This window comes from Bactrocera oleae, chromosome 4 (genome assembly GCF_042242935.1).
Source record: "Bactrocera oleae isolate idBacOlea1 chromosome 4, idBacOlea1, whole genome shotgun sequence".
In the NCBI taxonomy this organism is placed as follows: domain Eukaryota; kingdom Metazoa; phylum Arthropoda; class Insecta; order Diptera; family Tephritidae; genus Bactrocera; species Bactrocera oleae.
In genome coordinates, this window is record NC_091538.1 from 8,112,832 (window position 1) to 8,136,793 (window position 23,962).

Genomic DNA, 23,962 nt, shown 5'->3' on the forward strand with positions numbered 1-23,962 from the left:
AAGTAAGAGCAAGCAATTGCAAATTTAGTTTAGAGTGTAATGTTGCAGGTCTTTTAAAAGGATGTTGATGTTATTTTAAAAAGGTCGACATACATATATTTCTGTCATTTTACGTGACATTCTATTTTTGAAAAAACGGTATTTGTAATTGGTTGTTGCCGATCTCCGACCTTCGTTGGTGTATTCATGTGTCATTGCGATTAAAGAATATACTGTTTTAAGCTCAAGGTGTTCTGTAATCTCAAATTGAATATGCTGATGTCGTTTTTGAGGATATAGTAACGTCACGAAATTCTATGAACCTTTCTTATTGCTTATCTCACGACACACGCTCCATATTCTTTCCTTTAAAGAGAGCTCTCTTATATTTATGAACAGACGTGCAAATCTCAAATTACTAAAATTAACAAGTATTGTGCAACCGTAATCGACACCCTGTATGTATCGAGTTTACAACGAATTTGTAAATATTTACAATCATTTAGTCACATAAAAAATATAAAAAATGAAATGCAATAAATATTAATATATATAAATGTTATTAGAAAGACAAATAGATGCTTTACGTATAGATATATTTAGACTTAAAGTTCACCATTTTTTATGATAATCAGATCAGATCACAAAATACACTGCAAGAAAGGCTTAACAATTATGTTAGAAGCTTCATCACTGTGTTCTAAATACAGACATCATTTAAGAGCGGACCCATAGTAATTTTTACACAAATTACATTAAGTTATGCCTTACATAGCTCTGATTCCATTTAGATAGCTCACATATTGACCGATTTAATCCTTAAAAAATATAGAGTTCATTATATTCGCTAACGCGGATGAGAGAAGATATGACCCAGTTTCTGTAATTTTCGATTTGATGCCTTTAGATACATGCACCACCATACAAATAAAAAACTGATAAGGAAAACACCTACAATATGTGTCAATATGTGTAACGAACTAAAAACTGCAAATAAAAATATTTTTCAGAAGATCTGCCAATTATTTCATAATATATATTATGTGTAGATATTGATAGATGTTTTTTATTATTTATATTTTCAACAAAAATATTAATCACTCAAACGAAAACAATAAATTCTTTCGCAAAGTTGAATTTTCAATCACAGTTATTCTACAGCTTAATCTCTACCCATGTTAGACATGACACCTGTCTTACATACATATATGCAACTTGCAATGCTATATTAACATGCTCACTTACAAGCACCATACTTAATCTCTAAAACAATGGATCACGCACGACTTTCAGTTCTATACCACCCAGTGATTGTATTATGATGGCACGAGGATTCAAATGGATTTTCAACGGTGTCTTTTCACAGGTCGTTACATAATGATTCCGATAGAAGTAGAGTAGCCCTAACTTCGTTTGGATCATCGCAAAACGCTCACCGATACAGTTATGTGGTCCAATGCCGAAAGGCATATAGGCATTCATATTATTCTCGTTTTTGTTTTCGGGTAGAAAACGATCAGGATTAAATGTTTCGGGATCTTTGAAGTTCTACAGCAATGAAAACAAAGAAGTATGTACATCAAAAGTAACTAAGTGTGATGAATAAACTAACCTTCGGATCCATGTGTATAGCCTGACTCGGTATGTAGACAGGCATATTATGTGGTATCGTAAAGTCGATACCAAAGTTTTTCAGAGAATAACCTTCTTCATTAGCGCTCGGTGTGCATGCGCGATCGAGAAATGGTAGTGGTGGATAGCGACGTAACACTTCCTTCACTACATTATCCATATACTTCAGACCCATTATCAACTCGTAGGTTATTTTGCCATTATTAATCTTGTATGCCTCATATAATTCTTCACGCAAACGTCGTTGCACATCCGGATTATGCGCCATTTCAAACATAGCGAATGACATTGTGGCAGACGAAGTTTCAAAGCCAGCCGAAAAGAAAATAGCCGCTTGCGCTGCCAAAGCGTCTTTCTCCAAAATGAACGGTTTCTTACCCTCTCTCAGCTCTTCTTCGGCCTCCTGTTTGAATTTAATCAAAATGTCGATTAAATCATTACGCACATTACCCCTTTTGATGCGTTCCTCCATCACATGCTTGATTGTTTCGCGTAAAAAGCTTGAGGCCTCCTTGGAGAAGACTTTAAAGCGGAAAATCTTAACCATTATAGGTATGAAAAAGAACGCTTTGAACTCCATGGAACGCAACCAAGTAAAGTTGAAAATTTTCTTTCCACTCTTACGAAAAATACCATTCGGATCGTTGAGACTATTTGCTTGTATGCCGTAGGCCGTAATCGCTATCACATCGGTTGTGTAGAGCGCATTCGGTTCCTTTACTTCTAGTATTGTGGAGTTGGTTTTCGCGTCCATTTTCAATGCGCAGAGATATTTATCATATTCACGAGCGACCTGTGAAAATTTTCAGTTGCAAAAATTTAAGAAATAACGGTAAATATTATATATCTGCAAGATTTCTCAAATCGCCTGGTAGGGCTGAATTTGTAATGAATTATTTGGTTTAAGAAGTTAGCATAAATCAGTTAGTTAATTTTACAACATTCTATATATGTAGTTATATAAGGTCTAGTAAAAAATATCATTATTATAGTACTCTCGCTACATATTGTCTCGCGGTTTTGTTGAAAATTACTGATAGTGCGATAAATTAATATCTAAATGCGCCACAAACATTAAATTTAAGCTATAGCGTCGTAGGAAGAGTTTTATAAGAGCAGGTATAAAAATTGTTTAGAACTCTTTAGGAGAAATCCCATATTTCAAAAACCACTTTTTGTCGTGATTCCGCGCTACTTTTGAAATGTTCTATATAAATACCTTATATTTGGTTTATTTTGGCATTATTTTCTTTTCTTATTTGCCTATTTATTCATATAGAAATTAGTTTTGTAGAAAAGTCATATATACTTGTAAATTTAAAACGTTCATTTTGAATAAAAGCGTCTAGAGCAGTTAAGGACATTTAGCGACTTTTCGTATATGATTTCTTAATGGAAAGCGTTGTTAATCACTTCATAGTTTCTCAAAATTTTTATATCAACAGCCTTAAATTTTCACAAACACAGAAATAAGAATTAAAAAAAATTTTTTTTTTTACAAATTTCTCTTTTACTATTTTCCTTATCACATTATTAGTAATTGCTCCCTTTGAGGTTTGAAAATATAGTTCTTTAGTCACTTAATTTACACCACAAATTATTTTAATTTTTTTAAATTTTAAAACACTTTCATTTGCTGCTTAGTAAAATGCATTGGAGTCGAGTCGCATTGGACACACGCATATTTGCTCCAAATATCAAAGTTGCGCACCACATCATATTTCCAAACCATATTTAAGTTCAAACACCAACAACTAAGTCACACTTTAACCAATTTTAGCAATGGTTATATTGCTGCTGCTTTTTTTAATTAACAACTTTTTTTTATATTTAATCCCTTTTGAAATAAATTTTTTTTTTTAATTTTTTTAATTAAATATCTTTTTTTAATTTTTTTTTTTTTTTGTTAATAATTTTTTTTTTTTTTTTGTAATTTTAAAAATGTAATTTTAGATTTTAATTTTTTTCTACTAACCTCCTCGATAAGTGGAAACATTTGCTTAATTTTTCCACTAGTAAAAACTGGCGTCAATTTAACGCGTATCTCCTTCCATCTTGGGTTCTTAGCGAAGAACAAATTATCCGAACCCAACGAATCGGAATGTGGATCCGAAGCCGAATAACGATTTGAGAAATAATTAAAATCTTTAATTAGAATCGTTTTGACCAACTCCACATCGCGTATCAGCAGTGTAGGCTTATTAAATACATAAATACCGACAGCTGCGTGATTTTTGGCCTTCTCATGATTGTACAAATGCTGGAACCAGGCGCAAGGATCAGCCTCGGAATTGATAATACCTTTGAGATTGCCAAAAATCATAGTCGGTTCTATGTAAGGCATACGATGGCGACGCCAATATGAATATTGATACTGTAACCAAATGTAGAGCGCAAAGCAGACGAAGGCCAATGTGGCCAAGATCTCAGTTAGGTTAGCGATTAGCGCGCCGCCAAGAGCGGATAACACACTTGATATAAACATTTTTATGTACGCCGAAACTTTCTTATTTGCATTCACTTTTCAACAATTTTAATAAAAACAGATATCTGCCAACAACACTGGCGTGTTTGAACGACTGAGTTGTCGCGGCGCTTGCGTTAGAGCTTTTATACCATCAACTCTGCTCATACCTAGATAACGACACATCTATCGCTTATAACATATTGTGTTCTTTAGCCGTTCCAATTTTATATATTGTATTTATAGTATTCAAATTGAAAGTGCCTTGTACCTGTCAGTTTTGCAAATATGTGTTGTTCTTATTAATGTTTAACTTTAGTTTGCTGCTTGCAAAATGCCTTTGTGTGTGTCTTCTGCATATAATTTCGCATATAAGTATTTTAACAAAAAAGATAGTGAGGCTGATTTGCAAAAACAGCGGATAAGATATCTTATTGAAATTATTGAGTACTTTTCCTTGAGCATACTTTTTAGCTTGGTGTATAAAACAGATGCAATCGGTTCAATACCTCATTTTATCTACTTAGATGTTTAATTGACGGAATTATTTTGCAAAATTTCATATACAAATATACGCTCAGTTGCATATAAGCTATATTAAGATTAGACGACTGACTCTATGTCTAATCATGGAGATTCCGTTAAAAATCTGAAAATGTTGTGCAACTATTTCTGCTAGATATCTTTAAAATGTAGGCACTATTTCACGTTCCATTTAGTATAGCCAATGGAAAAGGCCTACAGTTAGACATGATTGCCTAAAACAACTTGCTGTTCGATTATCTGAAACTTGTGTATACAATTTTTAGGCTCTGTTTCAACGTTTAACCTGGAGCTGTAGTTAAGATCACTTTACATCATTGCCACGCAGCTCTAAGTTGTTATGAGTTTAGAGATCGACAGCTCAATCGAAAAAAAAACATTTCCTCTGACAAGATCGCTGATCTGCGTTAAAAAGCGAGAATCATAGTTAAGCATAACTAGACTGTCTATAAAGTATTAACTATTATGAATATTTGAAGCATGACGCAGTAAACAAGAGCAATCAGAGCTGGTATTTGAAAATATACAACGCTTTCGAATTGTATTTAATTTTTGTAATTGTTCTAACTGTTAACCAACTATACTTAACAAAAAATCTAATAAAAAAAGTGCATACAAATACAGTTATCCAACGAAAACAAAACGTTTTGACGCTGCGCCACGCCCTCCAACGTTAACAAACACGCACAAAAACAATGTTAATAAAGTGTTATTTAATTTTCCAAAGATGTTTGTAGACACTTTAATAGCTCACTGCAATAAATTGGAATGCAATAATATTTAAATTTAATATTATTATAATTTAATATCAACTGTGCGTGATCGCTAATTGTTCGTGTGATGAAACTGAATTTAATTATGCCAGCTACATGAGAGCTATGTAGGAAAATTATCAAACTGCCGTTCTGTTTTTTGTGTATACCTATAACTAACTATAACCTCAGAGACTGACTGTTTAAACTTAATCTGTACTAAATCGAACTACTCAAAATAAATCGAAATTACGGTTTTACATACAGTTAGAATTTTCAAAAAACCGTTTTTTTTTTAATTTTTTTTCTTAATGTACATATATTTAAGAATACACACAGAAAATTTCATATCGTTGCGCTGAATATTTTCGAAGTTACACGCAAATTTGAAAAAGCGTTTTAGAGTGCTTGGAAGTACAAGTCCGGAGCGGCAGTAATTTGCATTCCAAACTTTAAACGCGTTTTTCTCAGAATGTTCTTTTAAAAGTCGGTGTCCATCATTACTCGAATACGGCTAAACTGATTAGTCTCAAATTTTAACACGAGTTTCTTAATATTTTTATATATTTTTTAGTAATTAATCGAAGATTTTTTCTCTCTGTTAAAAATCTTTTTTATTTTTTATAAACAATTTTAGGCCGAAATTTCGGTGAAAAATCGATTTTTTTTTTTTGAGAAACCGCCATTTTGTCAAAAAATAATTATTTTGCTGATTTCTGCGATTAGTTACTAGATTTAACATTACTTTAACGAAATCTGTTTGGTTTTTTAATTTCAGATTATCCAGTTCAGAGGTATAGTGGTCACTGCAAAACGTCTTTTTTGAGAGGAGCTGTTGTTGTTGTTGTAGTAGCGACAGAATTCTGCCGAGTTGACAGTCCTTGGCCGGAATAAATGCGGGTCCGTTTCGGTTACGTAGACCCGACTGTCGTAGGAACGGTTTTGAGAGGAGCTCGCTGAGATCAGCTGTAGCTCTTTTCCAAAGAAATATTTTTACTAGTACTAGAGCTTAAAATATAATTTAAAGATATCTTAATATGTGTATAAATTTTTGAATAAATAATTATTAGCAAACTTTTAGCTCAGAAAAATGTCTGAAAAATTTACTTTTTTCGGCCTTCTAACTATATATAACCTCTTACATACTTACATAAAAACGTTAACTTCGGTTGCGCCGAAGCTATAATACCCTTCACAAATACAAAAGGCCGCTTACAAGAACTTTATTCCGATCGTTCAATTTGTATGGCAGCTATATGATATAGTGATCTGATCTGACCAATTTCTGTGGAGAATAATTTGTTGTCTTAAGCAATAACTCGTGCCTAATTTCGTGAAGTGCCTCGTCAAATAAAAAAAATTTCCAAGCAAGCACTTTACTCCGATTGTTCATTTTGTATGGCAGCTATATGCTATAATGGTCCGATATCGACCGTTCCGACAAATGAGCAGCTTCTTTGTTAGAAAAGGACAGGTACAAATTTTCAGATCGATATCCCAAAAACTGAGGGACTAGTTCGCGTATATACAGACGGACAGACGGACGGACAGACAGACGGACATGGCTAAATCAACTCAGCTCGTCACGGTGATCATTTATATATACACTTTATATGGTCTCCGACGTTTCCTTCTGGGTATTACAAACTTCGTGGCAAACTTAATGTTCCCTGTTCAGGGTATAAAAAATGGTACGATCGTTAACAATTTAGTCAGAAAAAGGTTTCCTTGTATAGTCGCTAAGTTGACTAAATGGCAGCCATAAAGAGGCATCATAGTATATATTAATTCTTAAGGTGCCAATGGTTAATTTAAACTTAGAACGAGTCTCCATAAATTCTTCGAAGAGTAATTTTGAATATCGTAGTATCTGCGGCATACGCATAGTTGGCTCTCAGAACCCATTCAACCCGTACAGTGTAGTTCAAATTTAAGTATAAAAATTATATTACGTTTCGTCGCCTGTCAATGGCTTTTAAACAAGCTTGAGGTACAATCGTACCTGTTAATTAATTTAAATTATATAAATTACAAGTATGTCAGTCAACCCAATCAAAACGCTATCAGCGCAACAAAAAAAGTGATATGACTGTGCATAAATACATACAGAACTGCATATATAGTAAGTTTGCGTGTGAGCAAATATTATATATTTATTATATTGACACAAGTTTAGAATTGGTTATGTATATATACGAGTATTTTATGTGTTTTTTGCAAACTCGAGTATTTTTCGCAATCTTATCATATATCAATCTTATTGGTCATATTGGTCATACAGAGGCTCCAAATAGCAATTGAGGTAAATTAAATGTATTAATCTAAAATGTCTGGTTGTTGTTGCTATGCTAACACAAACATTTTATAAACTTCCAGCGTAAAAGCAGAGCTTAGGCGAATATAAATTTGGTAACATTCCGCCCACATAAAAGCCTTCTAAATAGTAGGCGTGCTAAATTGGGTGTAGTAACCTAAAATGTCTGGAGAATCAGACCTTAAGCATATATAAATCGTGCCGTAGCACGGCGCTCAGCTTGATTTCTAAAAAAAAACTTTGATTTCTAAAAAAAACTTTGATATCTATGGCTTCACAAATTCAGTGGAGCTTAATAAGACTATCTGCTCATAATTTCCACTTGTTTGGGATAGAACGTTAAGAGTTTATTTAACTCGATTACTATATATAAATACATATATTTACAAGAGTGTTAAAAATACACTTTTAACAAAAGACCATTGTGCGCTCAACCACTTGTCTTTTGTTCATGCTCCAGCTTTTTATGAACGATAAATTTAACAATGTACTTGAAAGTCCTACTGCACGGCCTTAAGAAATACATTTAAAAGATTTTTGCAGAAACTTTTGCTTATTTTTTTAAATCAAGATACGAATATCTAAATTGCGAGGAATAACCTTCGAGAGCAATTGAAGCTAACGCGTATATTTGTCTAATACGTCATTAATCTTATAGGTGACCGTAATGTAGTGTTTGGAGGTTCACACTTTCACTTGATAGAACCTGAAATCGATAACCAAGTGTTATCAAAATTGTATCCATTAAGTGTTGGCTCCGCAATGTCAGAATAGGCTGTAGAAACCCTTTAACCTAAAACTTGTCAAGATTTTCCATTTATCAAACCAAAAATGAGTGGAAACACTCGGTAAAGTAAACGACAGAGATCTCTCGAATATATAAATATATCTAGATTAGTAGTAAAGTTCTGGTATACGTCAGCAGTCTTAAAAAATTTAAATAAGCTTTGTGTCTTTGTACTCGACCTTCTAGAACCGCGTAAAGTGTCGTAAAATTAGCACTTAATGTCAGTTAGGTAACCAATCATTAATTTTATATATTTATCCCGAGCTTCTTTTTATGCCACAAGATCACGACTCACATATACACCATAAGCTCACCAAAACCGAGTCGTTAAACAAACCGAATTCAACAGCATTTCTCAAAAATCCGTCATAACAATATATTTAGTCGGCGTCTTGCGACTTGCTTTTTTCCTACATGGTGCCTATGATACATAACGCCCAGATGTATGCTACGGTCGCTTTTTGCTTTAGTATCTGATTTATTGTCGAGCACTAGGAAAAGTAACTTCGTAACCCGTGCATTGGCAGTCACTGCTTGGATAGCGAGTTAACGGTCACTTACGCTGTCTAAAAATTAGTTTTTGGAAAATGTTTTATGCCGCTACAACAAGAATAGTAAAAGTTTAAGATAAAATGTACCCAAAAATATAATATTATATGAAAGCACCTCTGCTTTTTTTTAATATTTTATTATTATTTTTATTAAATTCACATCACGTCTGTATTTAATATATATTTATATATATATGTATTTCTGTATGTAAGTATTTATGACATCAACTGCCACTTTCAGCAGCCTCAAACAATATTTAAAGTGAGCGCATGCTATGAATTTCAATCGTCCTTGAAAGTGAACTTGCTGAATTTCTCCTCAATATCGTTGACGCGACAACGCACTTCGGGTGTTGGATCTTTTTGGAAGTTCGCTAAATTCTCTTCGAAAGCGCTTTTTACCAGCGTTAGATTTTTTATGTCTTTGGCATCGGTTAAGCGTTTAATGAGCACTAACACAATGTTGAGAGATTCCTTCTTGAGGCCGGTGTGTGGCAGCGCTGTACGGAATAAAAAAAATAATAATAAATATTAATTATAATTTTAATATTTTAACTTTGCTACACGCACCTGATGCATAAATCACCGCCGACAGCACCTGATTGCAGATTTTCTCCACAATCATATCGCGCGCCTCACAATTGTCCACCTTCACCTTCTTCTCTTGATTGCCCGCCAGCGCAGGCGGTGCGCTATCGCTAGCAAACACGCACAAACGCTCCACAAACTTGCAAAGCGCGCCCAATAAGCTCACCTGCACGGGTCGTGTGCTGCTGCGCAAGCACAACAAGCAACGCTCGACAAATTGCAGCTGATATTTGTATTGCGTTTCGACGCCATGCTTCGGCCATGACTTGCCCAAAGTCTCACAAACGGTTTCCTTTAGTTTATTGAAAATGGTTGCGCGTTTATTGCGCTCATCGGCGGTTAGCGTTTTCGCGCCCACCACATCGCTTTCCTCTTTACGCAATTCCTTCTCCTCCAACAAATACCAGATCATATTGTAGACTTCCTCAAAACGATCCACCTCGAGCTCTTCCAGTATATCGCCCAGCGCCTGCAGCGCTAGCGTGCGATATTGCGGCTCCTCCTTGCGGCATTCACGCATTGCGGCGTCCACTATACGCGCCGTAATCTCATGATGACGATCGAGTCCCTTGCACAACGCCGCCAAGGCATGCAGCAGACGTTCCTTACCCTTGAATGTGCGTCCTTGCAGCTCGCCAAGCAGCAAATTAATTAAACGCAGACGTTGCTCGGCATCTATGGTGCCGCTGAGACGCATAGCGATCGTATGTATAGCATTGCCGGCTTGTGTCTTGCGCAGCCAGCTAGCCTCATCCAGCGATTTCTCCAATTTCGGTATGATCACATGCAAATTCATGCGTATGCCGGCATCACCGGGACTAATCTCATTCCACAACTCCTTCCACAGCTCAATATTCGATTTGTTCTCATCGTTGGGTTCCTCGTGTTTGGCGAAAAACGCCAGCGGTAATACATCGTCGAGGTAGTCTTTCAGCAAATCATTGTGACGCTTATTAATTGCTTGTATAGCGAGTGGCACCGAACGATTTGCCGAATTCTCCATGTAGAGTTCATCGAGCTTGAAGAACAGATTTTTAATTGACTTCTCCTGCGTGACCGAATAATTAGTATAAAAAAAGAAAATAATTAGAAATTTTAAATATTTTTTTTGCAGCATAAATCACCTTAGCTATGCCCACCAAATGGCCCACGGCATTCGCGTAGTATTTGCGCACGGTGGCATTGTGATCTTTCAGGCCCACAAAGCAGGCAGCGAGATACTTGCCGACAAGCGGCGCCATGTCTTTGCCAACACGTATGCTTATCTGTATTTTTTGCATAGAATATATAGAAAATAATGGCAAATTATAAAATAATATAAATGTTAACAAATTTAAACCCACCAAGCAGACAAAATGCGCGCAAGCAATCTTCGTGCCTAATATAATATTCGTTTTGATCAACTCTAAAACGGCAGGGGTCATCTCCTCAAGTACCTTGTAATCTATATAACGCATGCACTGAAAAATATAGCGAGAGAGAGCGATAAAAAAAAATATTTCTTATAGTAGACCAAAACTCAAGCTCACCTTCGATATCGATTCCATGGTATGATGCGATTTGGCTGCCTCAGCGCGCACTGTGTCTACAGCTTCTTGCGCCTCATTATCTGCGCCCAGGCGTGTTGATAAATATGACAACTTAGAGTTTTCCACCTCACCGGTGGCCTTCAGTAGACACGGTATCAACATGGGCAAATGTGGCGCAATTAATGAACCCGATGAGTCGATCATTTCCGAAATTGTACGAATACTGATTTTACGTATATCGGCGACTGTGTGTGTTACGCCAGTCTGCAGTAGTAGCGGTAAAATGGAAGAGGCGACTGCCAGACCGGATTTGCCGTGATCCGATGAAGCAGCTGAGACACAGAGCTGATGTAGGAAATAAAATAAATTAGAAAAGATTAATATGTATAAAAATACAAAATTAAAAACATAAAAATAATACAAAAATTAATCACAAGAAACTTGTTAAAAAGTAAATTAAAAACCCGAAAAATTAATATTTAAAAAAATAAAAAATACAAAAAAAATAAAAAAAAATATATTAAAAAAATAAAATTAAAATAAATAAAATTTAAATTAAAATAAATAAAATTTAAATTTAAAAAATAAAATTAAAATAAATAAAATTTAAAATTAAAATAAATAAAAATTTAAATTAAAAAAATATAATAAAAAAAATGTTAATTAAAAAAAAATTAAGAAAAAAGAGAAAATAACAAAAAAACACAGAAAATAAATCAAAACAAATAAATTTAAAAAAATACAGAAAATAAAAAAAATCGTAAAAAATATATTTAAAAAAATTTTACAAAATTTAAAAAGAAATAAAAAACAAAATAAAAAAAACACTAAAAAAATGCATTGCAAAAAATTTGATTGACAAAAAAAAATTGTATTTAATTTGAAAAAACTTGTAACTCACCTTGCTCAGAAACATTACCGATCCTTGTGCTGCTAAGCGCGTACCTTCGTGTATGTCGTCCATGACGCGAAACAGTTGAGCCCAAAGCTCTTGCAGTTCCGGCTCGGGTATTTCATCTTGAAAGTACAACGTGAAATGATTTAAAACAAAAAAAAGAGTTAACTTCGGTTGCACAGAATCTATAATACCCTTTACATATACAAAATCGATCGTCCAAACTTTCGCTCGTTTATGACCGTTTTTAGTTCTGTAACTTACCAATTTCCATAGGTGTGCTGATGGCGCTTTTGATCGCCTCATTTTCAGCCTTACTCTGCCTAATGGCATCCATTTTCTTTTCATCGCTGCGCAAGCGCAAACCATTCGGTCGTTTGAGCAAATCACGCACCGCCAAACAGCAAGCGATGCGCACACACCACTCGGTGAACGTTAAATTGTCCAATATTTCTTTTAAAATTTCCCAATAATACTTTTCCACCGCCTCCTTCGGATCGCTTACGACCGAATCCCAAATGGAAATCATAGAGTTTTGTATTTTTGGCGTTGGATCGTATTTGTAGCGATATAGACGCGGTATGATCTTGCCAAGATACGGTTGCATTTTGGCTTTCGAATCAGCGCTTATCGATTTCAAACCGAAAGCAGCACCAAGCTTACTGGTCCAAACGGCATTGTGATTGGCCAATTGCATGAATTGATAGACCATTTCGGGTTGATTGAGATCGGAAGCGAGTGAGCAGAGTTCCTTGTAGGTGGTTATGTTGCCGCTGCGTGTTTAAAAAAAAATATTATATTAGTTCATTACATTCATTCTTTGGGGAAACATACACTTACCCAGTGGGCGTTTTGCCCAGCATGCCTTCGGCGAAGAGCTCCGTTTCCTCACTGACTTTATTTACTTGTCGCTTACCGCCGATCAGTTGATCCAAGAGCGAATTGGCCAAATCATTTTGACTGTTGGCATCCGAAAGTGTATAGACAAGTCCTAAGCCACGCGAGGCAACATCTTGTACGAATTCTACAAGCGAAAAAAAATGTGAATTACTAAGTTGGGTTTGCGATAATTTAAAAGCCTACCGCTGTCATCGGAGAGCAATTCGGTGAATGCAAATTGCAAGATTTCCTTATTTTTGAGCACAGCTGGTCGGTGGCTGCAGTTTTTAATCAAAGCCAGTAGCCAAACCGAAGAGGCCTAGGTAAAAATATGCAAAAAAAAATATGTTGAAAAATATTTGTTAAAATATTAAAAGAAAATCAAAGAAAGGTGAAGATTAGACTAAAAAAATGAAGGCTTCAACTTCTACAGATGACTTTGAACTCCCCACAGTTTTTTGAAACATAAAAATCTTCTGAGAGGTTTTCCGAAAACTACATTCAATATATTTTTTAAAAAGATGAAGATAAAGATTTTCACCAAGAGTGGCGAAAGATGAAAATGTATATTACATACAGACTATTAAAATTCAAAACTATTTTGTATGGCAATCCATGCACTATAAGTACAGTTTTTTACGCAACTACCAACATAGATATATTTACACCACGGTTAATGAATAATGCTTTTAATGTAAAATTATTATACTTTTCAAAAATATGTCGCCGCTTGACATATTTGGAGAGATGTGAAGCGAAGAATAAAGGTCTTCTTCTTTCAATGCTCATAGTTGTTTTAAGTTAAACAACATTCAGCAAAATTATCAGACTTAGCATAGTTGTACATTTCTAAAATACAACTAAAATAGTTTTTCACCACGAGTGGTGAGTTAGATTTTTTATAGGTTTTCACCATGTATGGTAAGTTACTATTTTTTAATTTTTCACCACGTTGTGAGTTAAATATTTTTACCAGATTTTCACATCACGAGTGGTGAGTTAGCCTTTTATGTCGATTTACTCGTACTTCAAACTAGCTTATCACAAAATACTGTAAAATTTAAGTCAGCAAATTTACCATCAACCAAAGTATACTTAACTCACCTGTCTCGAATGCACATTCGGCTCTGGCACCAAACGCACCAGCGACATCATAAATTTCTCAAACATTCCATCATTACAATACGGATTACTCTTGTGGTATTTTCAATATTTGAACGTAAAGGCTTTTGTTCATATTGTCCTTCATATAATATAGGGTCGGTCCAACGTCAGGCCATGAAACACATCACCACACCATAATGCATTGACTTTCATGCTTACACCTTGTAGTATTGTAGTATATTGTGGTTTAGAAAGACAAATATTCGGACGCCTTGTAAACATTTCCACATACATATATTTCTGTCATTTTACGTGACAGTCCTTTTTTGAAAAGCGGTGTTTGTAGTTGGTTGTTCCGAACTCCGACCTTCGTTTGTGTATTCATGTGTCATAGCGATTAAAGAATATACTGTTTTAAGCTCAAGGTGTTCTGTAATCTCAAATTGAATATGCTGATGTCGTTTTTGAGGATATAGTAACGTCACGAAATTCTATGAACCATTCTTATTGCTTATCTCACGACACACGATCCATTTTCTTTGTTTTAATGAGAGCTCTCTTATATTTATGAACAGACGTGCAAATCTCAAATTACTAAAATTAAGAAGTATTGTGCAACCGTAATCGACACCCTGTATGTATCGAGTTTACAACGAATTTGTAAATTTTTACAATCATTTAGTCACATAAAAAATATAAAAAATGAAATGCAATAAATATTAATATATATAAATGTTATTAGAAAGACAAATAGTTTTTTTTTTATTGATGCTTTACGTATAGATATATTTAGACTTAAAGTTCACCATTTTTTATGATAATCAGATCAGATCACAAAATACACTGCAAGAAAGGCTTAAAAATTGTGTTAAAAGCTACTTCACTGTATTCTAAATACAGACATCATTTAAGAGCGGATCCATAGTAATTTTTACACAAATTACATTAAGTTATGCCTTACATAGCTCTGATTCCATTTAGATAGCTCACATTTAGATTTAATCCTTAAAAAATATAAAGTTCATTATATTCGCTAGCGCGGATGAGAGAAGATATGACCCAGTTTCAGTAATTTTCGATTTGATGCCTTTAGATACATGCACCTCCATACAAATAAAAAACTGATAAGGAAAACACCTACAATATGTGTCAATATGTGTAACGAACTAAAAACTGCAAATAAAAATATTTTTCAGAAGATCTGCCAATTATTTCATAATACATATTATGTGTAGATATTGATAGATGTTTTTTATTATTTATATTTTCAACAAAAATATTAATCACTCTAACGAAAACAATAAATTCTTTCGCAAAGTTGAATTTTCAATCACAGTTATTCTACAGCTTAATCTCTACCCATGTTAGACATGACACCTGTCTTACATACATATATGCAACGTTCAATGCTATATTAACATGCTCACTTACAACCACCATACTTAATCTCTAAAACAATGGATCACGCACGACTTTCAGTTCTATACCACCCAGTGATTGTATTATGATGGCACGAGGATTCAAATGGATTTTCAACGGTGTCTTTTCACAGGTCGTTACATAATGATTCCGATAGAAGTAGAGTAGCCCTAACTTCGTTTGGATCATCGCAAAACGCTCACCGATACAGTTATGTGGTCCAATGCCGAAGGGCATATAGGCATTCATATTATTCTCGTTTTTGTTTTCAGGTAGAAAACGATCAGGATTAAATGTTTCGGGATCTTTGAAGTTCTACAGCAATGAAAACAAAGAAGTATGTACATCAAAAGTAACTAAGTGTAATGAATAAACTAACCTTCGGATCCATGTGTATAGCCTGACTCGGTATGTAGACAGGCATATTATGTGGTATCGTAAAGTCGATACCAAAGTTTTTCAGAGAATAACCTTCTTCATTAGCGCTCGGTGTGCATGCGCGATCGAGAAATGGTAGTGGTGGATAACGACGTAACACTTCCTTCACTACATTATCCATATACTTCAGACCCATTATCAACTCGTAGGTTATTTTGCCATCATTATTCTTGTATGCCTCACATAATTCTTCACGCAAACGTCGTTGCACATCCGGATTATGCGCCATTTCAAACATAGCGAATGACATTGTGGCAGACGAAGTTTCAAAGCCAGCCGAAAAGAAAATAGCCGCTTGCGCTGCCAAAGCGTCTTTCTCTAAAATGAACGGTTTCTTACCCTCTCTCAGCTCTTCTTCGGCCTCCTGTTTGAATTTAATCAAAATGTCGATTAAATCATTACGCACATTACCCCTTTTGATGCGTTCCTCCATCACATGCTTGATTGTTTCGCGCAAAAAGCTTGATGCCTCCTTGGAGAAGACTTTGAAGCGGAAAATCTTAACCATTATAGGTATGAAAAAGAACGCTTTGAACTCCATGGAACGCAACCAAGTAAAGTTGAAAATTTTCTTTCCACTCTTACGGAAAATACCATTCGGATCGTTGAGACTGTTTGCTTGTATGCCGTAGGCCGTAATCGCTATCACATCGGTTGTGTACAGCGCATTCGGTTCCTTTACTTCTAGTATTGTGGAGTTGGTTTTCGCGTCCATTTTCAATGCGCAGAGATATTTATCATATTCACGAGCGACCTGTGAAAATTTTCAGTTGCAAAAATTTAAGAAATAACGGTAAATATTATATATCTGCAAGATTTCTCGAATTCGCCTGGTAAGGCTGAATTTGTAATGAATTATTTGGTTTAAGAAGTTAGCATAAATCAGTTAGTTAATTTTACAACATTCTATATATGTAGTTATATAAGGTCTAGTAAAAAATGTCATTATTATAGTACTCTCGCTACATATTGTCTCGCGGTTTTGTTGAAAACTACTGAAAGTGCGATAAATCAATATCTAAATGCGTCACAAACATTAAATTTAGCTATAGCGTCGTAGGAAGAGTTTTATAAGAGCAGGTATAAAAATTGTTTAGAACTCTTTAGGAGAAATCCCATATTTCAAAAACCACTTTTTGTCGTGATTCCGCGCTACTTTTAAAATGTTCTTTATAAATACCTTATATTTGATTTATTTTGGCATTATTTTCTTTTCTTATTTGCCTATTTATTCATATAGAAATTAGTTTTGTAAAATAGTCATATATAAATTTAAAACGTTCGTTTTGAATAAAGGCGTCTAGAGCAGTTAAGGACATTTAGCGACTTTTCGTATATGATTTCTTAATGGAAAGCGTTGTTAATCACTTCATAGTTTCTCAAAATTTTTATATCAACAGCCTTAAATTTACACAAACACAGAAATTAGAATTAAAAATTTTTTTTTTTTTTTACAAATTTCTCTTTTAATATTTTCCTTATTACATTATTAGTAATTGCTCCCTTTGAGGTTTGAAAATATAGTTCTTTAGTCACTTAATTTACACCACAAATTATTTTAATTTTTTTAAATTTTAAAACACTTTCATTTGCTGCTTAGTAAAATGCATTGGAGTCGAGTCGCATTGGACACACGCATATTTGCTCCAAATATCCAAGTTGCGCACCACATCATATTTCCAAACCATATTTAAGTTGAAACACCACCAACTAAGTCACACTTTAACCAATTTTAGCAATGGTTATATTGCTGCTGCTTTTTTAATTAACAACTTTTTTTTATTTTTAATCCCTTTTGAAATAATTTTTTTTTTTTATTTTTTTAGTTAAATATCTTATTTTTTAATTTTTTTTTTTTTTTTGTTAATATTTTTTTTTTTTTGTAATTTTAAAAATGTAATTTTAGATTTTAATTTTTTTCTACTAACCTCCTCGATAAGTGGAAACATTTGCTTAATTTTGCCACTAGTAAAAACTGGCGTCAATTTAACGCGTATCTCCTTCCATCTTGGGTTCTTAGCAAAGAACAAATTATCCGAACCCAACGAATCGGAATGTGGATCCGAAGCCGAATAACGATTTGAGAAATAATTAAAATCTTTAATTAGAATCGTTTTGACCAACTCCACATCGCGTATCAGCAGTGTAGGCTTATTAAATACATAAATACCGACAGCTGCGTGATTTTTGGCCTTCTCATGATTGTACAAATGCTGGAACCAGGCGCAAGGATCAGCCTCGGAATTGATAATACCTTTGAGATTGCCAAAAATCATAGTCGGTTCTATGTAAGGCATACGATGACGACGCCAATATGAATATTGATACTGTAACCAAATGTAGAGCGCAAAGCAGATGAAGGCCAATGTGGCCAAGATCTCAGTTAGGTTAGCGATTAGCGCGCCGCCAAGAGCGGATAACACACTTGATATAAACATTATTATGTACGCCGAAACTTTCTTATTTGCATACAATTTTCAACAATTTTAATAAAAACAGATATCTGCCAACAAAACTGGCGTATTTGAACGACTGAGTTGTCGCGGCGCTTGCGTTAGCGCTTTTATACCATCAACTCCGCTCATAGATAACGAAACATCTATCGCTTATAACATATTGTGTTCTTTAGCCGTTCCAATTTTATATATTGTATTTATAGTATTCAAATTGGAAGTGCCTTGTACCGGCCCGTTTTGCTAACATGTGTTGTTCTTATTAATGTTTAACTTTAGTTTGCTGCTTGCAAAATGGCTTTGTGTGTGTCTTCTGCATATAATTTCGCATATAAGTATTTAAACAATAAAGATAGTGAGGCTCATGGGCAAAAACAGCGGATAAGATATCTTATTGAAATTATTGTGTACTTTTCCTTGAGCATACTTTTTAGCTTGGTGTATAAAACAGATGCAATCGGTTCAATACCTCATTTTATCTACTTAGATGTTTAATTGACGGAATTATTTTTCAAAATTTCATATACATATGTACGCTCAGTTGCATATAAGCTATATTAAGATTAGACGACTGACTCTATGTCTAATCATGGAGATTCCGTTAAAAATCTGAAAATGTTGTGCAACTATTTCTGCTAGATATCTTTAAAATGTAGGCACTATTTCACGTTCCATTTAATATAGCCAATGGAAAAGGCCTACAGTTAGACATGATTGCCTAAAGCGACTTACTATTCGGTTATTTGAAGCTTATGTATACAATTTTTAGGCTCTGTTTCAACGTCTAACCAGGAGCTGTAGTTAAGATCACTTTACATCATTGCCACGTAGCTCTAAGTTGTTATGAGTTTAGAGATCGACAGCCCAATCGAAAAAAACATTTCCTCTGACAAGATCGCTGATCTGCGTTAAAAAGCGAGAGTCCTAGTTAAGCATAACTAGACTGTCTCTAAAGTATTAACTATTATAAATATTTGAAGCATGACGCAGTAAACAAGAGCAATCAGAGCTGGTATTTGAAAATATACAACGCTTTCGAATTGTATTTAATTTTTGTAATTGTTCTAACTGTTAACCAAATATACTTAACAAAAAATCTAATAAAAAAAGTGCATACAAATACAGTTATTCAACGAAAACAAAACGTTTTGACGCTGCGCCACGCCCTCCAGCGTTAACAAACACGCACAACAACAATGTTAATAAAGTGTTATTTAATTTTCCAAAGATGTTAGTAGACACTTTAATAGCTGACTGCAATAAATTGGAATGCAATAATATTTAAATTTAATATTATTATAATTTAATATCAGCTGTGCGTGATCGCTAATTGTTCGTGTGATGAAACTGAATTTAATTATGCCAGCTACATGAGAGCTATGTAGGAAAATTATCAAACTGTCGTTCTGTAATTTCTTTTGTGTATACCTATAACTAACTATAACCTCAGAGACTGACTGTTTAAACTCAATCTGTACTAAATCGAACTACTCAAAATAAATCGAAATTACGGTTTTACTTACAGTTAGAATTTTCAAAAAAACCGTTTTTTTTTAATTTTTTTTCTTAATGTACATATATTTAAGAATACACACAGAAAATTTCATATCGTTGCGCTGAATATTTTCGAAGTTACACGCAAATTTGAAAAAGCGTTTTAGAGTGCTTGGAAGTACAAGTCCCGAGCGGCAGTAATTTGCATTCCAAACTTTAAACGCGTTTTTCTCAGAATGTTCTTTTAAAAGTCGGTGTCCATCATTACTCGAACACGGCTAAACTGATTAGTCTCAAATTTTAACACGAGTTTCTTAATATTTTTATATATTTTTTAGTAATTAATCGAAGATTTTTTCTCTCCGTTAAAAATCTTTTTTATTTTTTATAAACAATTTTAGAAATTTCGGTGAAAAATCGAATTTTTTTTTTGAGAAACCGCCATTTTGTCAAAACAAATTATTTTGCTGATTTCTGCGATTAGTTACTAGATTTAACATTACTTTAACGAAATCTGTTTGGTTTTTTAATTTCAGATTATCCAGTTCTGAGATATAGTGGTCACTGCAAAACGTCTTTTTTGAGAGGAGCTGTTGTTGTTGTTGTTGTTGTAGCGACAGAATTCTGCCGAGTTGACAGTCCTTGGCCGGAATAAATCCGGGTCCGTTTCGGTTACGTAGACCCGACTGTCGTGGGAACGGTTTTGAGAGGAGCTCACGGAGATCAGCTGTAGCTCTTTTCCAAAGAAATATTTTTACTAGTACTAGAGCTTAAAATATAATTTAAGGATATCTTAATATGTGTATAAATTTTTGAATAAATAATTATTAGCAAACTTTTAGCTCAGAAAAGCGTCTGGAAAATTTACTTTTTTCGCCCTTCTAACTGTATATAACCACTTACATACGACAAAAGGCTTTCACAACACGCAAATTATTTGGAGCATGTTTATTTTTTTAACTTCTCTTAAGACTTTTTTAATTAAAAAAGAAATGGTACGATCGTTAACAATTTAGTCAGAAAAAGGTTTCCTTGTATAGTCGCTATAAGAGGCATCATAGTATATATTAATTCTTAAGGTGTCAATGGTTAATTTCCTTTACCATTTTGAACTGAAGTCAATTGGAATTTTTTCAAACTTAGAACGATATTGCTCTCCATAAATTTTTCGAAGAGTAATTATTAATATCGTAGTATCTGCGGCATACGCATAGTTGGCTCTCAGAACCCATAGAACCCGTATAGCGTAGTTCAAATTTAAGTATAACAAGTAAGGAAGGGCTAAGTTCGGATGTAACCGAACATTTTATACTCTCGCAAAGTCAAATGGTATACTCGTTTGAGATTTCTTTGTGGATTGACTGATATTTTCGGTAGAAGGTCAACTATAGGTACTGGGGTCCACATATTCAGTACCTAGGGGCTTGAACAGTTTTGGTTCGATTTAGAAAATTTTTGGTCACAAGGTGGCATACTTTAAACGTATTATTCACGCAAAGTTTTACGCCGATAAAATCATTGTTGCTTGATTTGCATAGTGGAAAGTGAAAGAATCAAGTGGTATTTAAAATGGTGTCATATGGAAAATAGGCGTGGTTGTAATCCGATTTCGCCCATTTTCGCACTATGACATAGAAACATGAAAAGAACGTTACGCACCGAATTTGGTTGAAATCGGTTAAGCAGATCTCAAGATATGGGTTTTTACCTAAAAGTGGGCTGTGCCACGCCCACTGTCTAATTTTGAACGCGGTTCCTATAAAGTCATCTTATACCATCTCAGAGATAAAATTTAATGTCTCTGGCGTGTTTAGTGCTTGATTTATCGCGCTTTTAGTAGTTTTTAACAGTACCGTTATATGGGGAGTGGGCGGAGTTGCCACCCGATTTCAACTATTTTCACACCGTCAATAGAAGTGCTAAAAATATTTGCTTCCAGTGAATTTTGTTATTATAGCATTAGCGGTTTAGGAGATACGCACATTAAACCTATTAGAGGCGGGACCACGCCCACTTTTTAAAAAAAAATTTTAACTGCAGATGCCCCTCCCTAATGTGATCCTGTGTACCAAATAACAGTCTTGTATCTTATTGCGGAGCTTAGTTATGGCAAGTTATTTGTTTTTGATTAATGGCGTTTTGTGGGCGTGGCAGTGGTCCGATTACGCCCATCTGCAATACCAACCGTCTCACGGTACCATGAAACATGTCTACCAAGTTTCATAAAGATATCTCAATTTTTACTCAAGTGAGAGCTTGCAAGGACGGACGGACAGACGGACGGACGGACAGACAGTCACCCGGATTTCAACTCGTCTCTTCATCCTGATCATTTATATATACATAACCCTATATCTAACTCGATTAGTTTTAGGTGATACAAACAACCGTTAGGTGAACAAAACTATTATACTCTGTAGCAACAGGTTGCGAGAGTATAAAAATTATATTACGTTTCGTCGCCTGTCAATGGCTTTTAAACAAGCTTGAGGTACAATACCTGTTAATTAATTTAAATTATATAAATTACAAGTATGTCAGTCAACCCAATCAAAACGCTATCAGCGCAACAAAAAAAGTGATATGACTGTGCATAAATACATACAGAACTGCATATATAGTAAGTTTGCGTGTGAGCAAATATTATATATTTATTATATTGACACAAGTTTAGAATTGGTTATGTATATATACGAGTATTTTATGTGTTTTTTGCAAACTCGAGTATTTTTCGCAATCTTATCATATATCAATCTTATTGGTCATATTGGTCATACAGAGGCTCCAAATAGCAATTGAGGTAAATTAAATGTATTAATCTAAAATGTCTGGTTGTTGTTGCTATGCTAACACAAACATTTTATAAACTTCCAGCGTAAAAGCAGAGCTTAGGCGAATATAAATTTGGTAACATTCCGCCCACATAAAAGCCTTCTAAATAGTAGGCGTGCTAAATTGGGTGTAGTAACCTAAAATGTCTGGAGAATCAGACCTTAAGCGTATATAAATCGTGCCGTAGCACGTCGCTCAGCTTGATTTCTAAACAAACTTTGATTTCTAAAAAAACTTTGATATCGATGGCTTCACAAATTCAGTGGAGCTTAATAAGACTATCTGCTCATAATTTCCACTTGTTTGGGATAGAACGTTAAGTGTTTATTTAACTCGATTACTATATATAAATACATATATTTACAAGAGTGTTAAAAATACACTTTTAACAAAAGACCATTGTGCGCTCAACCACTTGTCTTTTGTTCATGCTCCAGCTTTTTATGAACGATAAATTTAACAATGTACTTGAAAGTCCTACTGCACGGCCTTAAGAAATACATTTAAAAGATTTTTGCAGAAACTTTTGCTTATTTTTTTAAATCAAGATACGAATATCTAAATTGCGAGGAATAACCTTCGAGAGCAATTGAAGCTAACGCGTATATTTGTCTAATACGTCATTAATCTTATAGGTGACCGTAATGTAGTGTTTGGAGGTTCACACTTTCACTTGATAGAACCTGAAATCGATAACCAAGTGTTATCAAAATTGTATCCATTAAGTGTTGGCTCCGCAATGTCAGAATAGGCTGTAGAAACCCTTTAACCTAAAACTTGTCAAGATTTTCCATTTATCAAACCAAAAATGAGTGGAAACACTCGGTAAAGTAAACGACAGAGATCTCTCGAATATATAAATATATCTAGATTAGTAGTAAAGTTCTGGTATACGTCAGCAGTCTTAAAAAATTTAAATAAGCTTTGTGTCTTTGTACTCGACCTTCTAGAACCGCGTAAAGTGTCGTAAAATTAGCACTTAATGTCAGTTAGGTAACCAATCATTAATTTTATATATTTATCCCGAGCTTCTTTTTATGCCACAAGATCACGACTCACATATACACCATGAGCTCACCAAAACCGAGTCGTTAAACAAACCGAATTCAACAGCATTTCTCAAAAAGCTCAAAAATCCGTCATAACAATATATTTAGTCGGCGTCTTGCGACTTGCTTTTTTCCTACATGGTGCCTCTGATACATAACGCCGAGATGTATGCTACGGTCGCTTTTTGCTTTAGTATTTGATTTATTGTCGAGCACTAGGAAAAGTAACTTCATAACCCGTGCATTGGCAGTCACTGCTT

General features: G+C 34.4%; 2 protein-coding genes across 2 annotated transcripts; both read right to left on the reverse strand.

Annotated features, from left to right (window-relative positions):
• Positions 1–1,018: 1,018 nt before the first annotated feature.
• LOC138855698 (uncharacterized) lies at positions 1,019–18,430 on the reverse strand. Its single transcript, XM_070107848.1, has 6 exons — positions 17,803–18,430; positions 15,816–16,628; positions 15,470–15,751; positions 3,587–4,135; positions 1,592–2,404; positions 1,019–1,527 (listed from the first exon to the last, which is right to left on the reverse strand). Exons 1-6 carry the CDS (start codon positions 18,310–18,312, stop codon positions 1,243–1,245), a joined length of 3,252 nt encoding a protein of 1,083 aa, XP_069963949.1. The 5' UTR covers positions 18,313–18,430; the 3' UTR covers positions 1,019–1,242.
• On the reverse strand, positions 9,124–14,303 carry LOC138857224 (proteasome-associated protein ECM29 homolog). Its single transcript, XM_070109235.1, has 10 exons — positions 14,018–14,303; positions 13,118–13,232; positions 12,875–13,058; positions 12,299–12,807; positions 12,041–12,156; positions 11,140–11,484; positions 10,954–11,070; positions 10,735–10,875; positions 9,593–10,658; positions 9,124–9,522 (listed from the first exon to the last, which is right to left on the reverse strand). Exons 1-10 carry the CDS (start codon positions 14,081–14,083, stop codon positions 9,305–9,307), a joined length of 2,877 nt encoding a protein of 958 aa, XP_069965336.1. The 5' UTR covers positions 14,084–14,303; the 3' UTR covers positions 9,124–9,304.
• Positions 18,431–23,962: the final 5,532 nt, after the last annotated feature.